We start from the raw sequence: 3445 nt of genomic DNA, 5'->3' as shown, positions 1-3445 counted from the left end.
GTCAACCGCTTCACTGTCAACCGCTTCACTGTCAACCGCTTCACTGTCAACCGCTTCACTGTCAACCGCTTCACTGTCAACCGTTTCACTGTCAACCGCTTCACTGTCAACCGTTTCACTGTCAACCGCTTCACTGTCAACCGTTTCACTGTCAACCGCTTCACTGTCAGCCGTTTCACTGTCAACCGTTTCACTGCCAAGCGTTTCACTGTCAACCGTTTCACTGCCAACCGCTTAACTGTCAACCGTTTAACTGTCAAGCGTTTCAGTGTCAACTTTTTTTTAGCAGGTATGACTCAGGTTTCATATGTCAAGTTGTAAAATAACGGAGACTTGTTTTAATATCACGGGATAACATGATGCAAAAATGATGATAAAATAATTTTGAAGAGTTTTTCAGAACAGCGTATTTACTTTCATGGATACTAATTGAAGATTCGTCTATTTAACCATAGCAGGTATGATAGTTATGTTAACATCAACTTAAAATATCTATGAAATAAATAATAGGCCGTGTATAACACGAGAAATTATTAATTTCATTTTAGTAAAATCATGAATACAGTGCTAATGTTTGCCGCATGGCCTAAACTCAAGTCGCCTGCTTAAAAACTTCACATTTTTCTAAAAATAAAATTCGTTCAAATGAAAACTGGTCCAAACACAGGCCATTCAAATCCGTTTTGCTCACGATCCATTTTCAAATTAGCGATCATATAACCGAATAAAGAAATATTCTGTGAAATACAACGTTATATTTTTGAAGGAACAAATAGAAGAAGGTCAAGCTACAGTCAAGTATGGTATTAATGCATTTATCAACATTATCTTTATATTACAAATATAATTATTTATATTACTAATAATTTGAAGGCGGTTACCTTGGAGGGAACGCTGGTGTTGTGAAGGCCGCTGGCCGCCATGTAGGTCGACCCGATCGTCTTGATTTTGATGATGTCTTTGAAGGGCGCGTTCTCGAGCAGCTGTGGGCATGTGGCGTGTCAGCGGCAAAACGTGGCGTGTCACANTCTCTTATACACATCTAGATGTGTATAAGAGACAGTAGTTACCATGGCAACTTCCTTTTACTTATGTAGTTACCCTGGCAACTTCCTTTTACTTATGTAGTGTTCACGAAAATTTTCTTCTCCTTCTACTTATGTAGTGTTCATGAAAATTTCCTTCTGCATGTGTAATGGCCAGGAAAGTTTCATTCTAAGTGTGTAGTTTTCTTAGAAGTTTCCATCTAACCCATGGATGGGCGATTGAATTACGAGAAGAAAGGCCTAGTTTTTGTTCGTTTCGTAGAAAAAATTGACGATAATAGAGACTTGAGTTAACACTTGACGATAAAAGAGACAAGAGTTAGCACTTGAGTTCCAGAAAAAGTTGACGTTAGGAAGAAACTCAAGTTCTTTTCAGTTCTCGTTATCTCTTTTACTTACGAGTTTTTTTAACCGCAGACCAAGTATATTATACATAAGATTTGTTATTAGGTTTGTATAAAAAACACATCAATGCCAGAACTCTACATAATTTACAGACCCAGAGTTACGAGTAGAACTTGATAATTTAATTACATTATAATATAATTATAGGTATAACGTAGTTGTTTAACGTAATTGTATAATTAGTGTCCAGGAAAATTTCCTTCTACGTGTGTAGTGTCCAGGAAAATTTCCTTCTACGTGTGTAGTGTCCAGGAAAATTTCCTTCTACGTGTGTAATGTCCAGGAAAGTTTCATTCCAAGTATGTTGTTTTCTTAGAAGTTTCCTACTAGCCCAAGGATAGGCGATGGAATTACGAGAAGAAAGGCCTAGTTTTTGATCGTTTCGTAGAAAAGTTGACGATAATAGAGACTTGAGTTAACACTTGAGTTCCAGAAAAAGTTGACGTTAAGAAGAAACTCAAGTTCTCTTCAGTTCTCGTTATCTCTTTTACCTACGAGTTTTTTAACCGCACACCAAGTAAATTATACACAAGATTTGTTGTTAGGTGTGTACTAAAAAAATACTTCAATGCCAGGACTCGACACAATTAACAGACAGAGTTAACAGACCCATAGTTAATAAATTAAGGATTGCATGAGCAATAATTGGACTAGAAATTATCACGAGTAGAATTTGATAATTTAATTACACTATAATATAATTATAGGTATAACGTAGTTGTTTAACGTAATTGTATAACGAATACAGTACTACACATTAATATTATTGAGTTTATAATATAGTTTTTTAATGTAATTTTCTAACAAATAAAGTAATAGAATAATATAATAGGGCGTATAATATAATAGCGTGTATAATATATTGGTACCTACACCGTCAAAGTCAGAGATGACTTCGTTGAGGAACCTGAGGCACTCCAGCCCCTGGTTGTTCACTGACTCCTCCGAGTAAAAGTCTGACCAGAAAATACAACAGTTAAAAAATATGAACAGCATCAATAACATAATAATGAAGTGTAGGCATGAATCTATTTTTCAGTATAAATTGATATCCTATACTAATATGTAAATTAAATTTACTTTTATTTGATTTAATGGGTTACTCTGGTTAGGCACCAAGCTCGTACGAAAAGCCAACTGCAGCGTCTGTCAACTGAATATATCGTCTATGAAGTCTACGGACTACGTCCCAAAGTTCTAATTACTTCAGAACCAATTTATCAAGTCTACGGTTAATGATGCCCAGATTTCATTTACTTCCACAATAAAATGACTTGGAGTTGGATTTATTTAAAGATGCCAAAATATTGTATCAAAAATTAAAACTACACCAAGTAAGAATAGCTTATTAACAAAAACGGAAGACCCACCTCCATAGTTGGGCATGGACGCGAAGAGTACGCCGACCTCCTCGTAGCTCTGCGAGTAAAGCTCCTCGTGTTTCTTCCTCCTGAGCCCCATGAAGTGCGTGGCCACGTGGGGAGGCAGAATATTGTACACGAGTTGTTCATTTCGATGCCGAATATCTGCTGCCTTCTCCTTCTGCTCCTCAACTTCCCTGCGCCACAAGTAGAGCACTCGCGAGGTCTTCTCCATCTGCCGCGCGATGAAGGCGAGTAGGAAGGTTAGGAAGAGCAGCTCCAAGGAGAGATCGACGAGCTCCATACGAAGACGTTCTTCTTCTGTAGGTGGTCCATAGAAGGCAACGAGCCTCGGGTCCCTCCTCCTTCCCTGAGGCAGCGCCAGGGGAGGGTGGGGAGGACCATCAGGGTCATGTACATCAGGCGTGTACACGGGGCGGATGAGGAAGAAGTTGAGGAAGATCTGCGCGCTGGCGATCACCACGAGCACAGCACTCTTGGCCAAGTGGCTAACCTGGGATGGGGTTAGGGGGGGTTAATTGTTAACCTGGGGCGGGGTAAGGGGGTTAACTGTTAACCTATGGCGGGGTTAGGGGGGTTAACTGTTAACCTGGGGCGGGGTTAGGGTGGTTA

At 39.2% G+C, this 3445-nt stretch overlaps 1 protein-coding gene across 1 annotated transcript in view; it reads right to left on the bottom strand.

The window, feature by feature from the left end:
• LOC108664322 overlaps positions 1 to 3445 on the bottom strand; it is a gene marked incomplete at its 5' end in the record, with an annotated part of 21246 nt that overhangs the window by 2306 nt on the left and 15495 nt on the right. Inside the window, 3 exon segments of the mRNA XM_018150894.1 lie at positions 882 to 983; positions 2325 to 2407; positions 2822 to 3326. Of these exon segments, the coding sequence (XP_018006383.1) occupies positions 882 to 983; positions 2325 to 2407; positions 2822 to 3326 (690 nt within the window).

Source organism: Hyalella azteca, unplaced genomic scaffold, assembly GCF_000764305.2.
Source record: "Hyalella azteca isolate HAZT.00-mixed unplaced genomic scaffold, Hazt_2.0.2 contig17640, whole genome shotgun sequence".
NCBI lineage: Eukaryota > Metazoa > Arthropoda > Malacostraca > Amphipoda > Hyalellidae > Hyalella > Hyalella azteca.
Note: the sequence above shows the minus strand (reverse complement) of the source record. Positions and strands in the feature narration are given on the sequence as shown.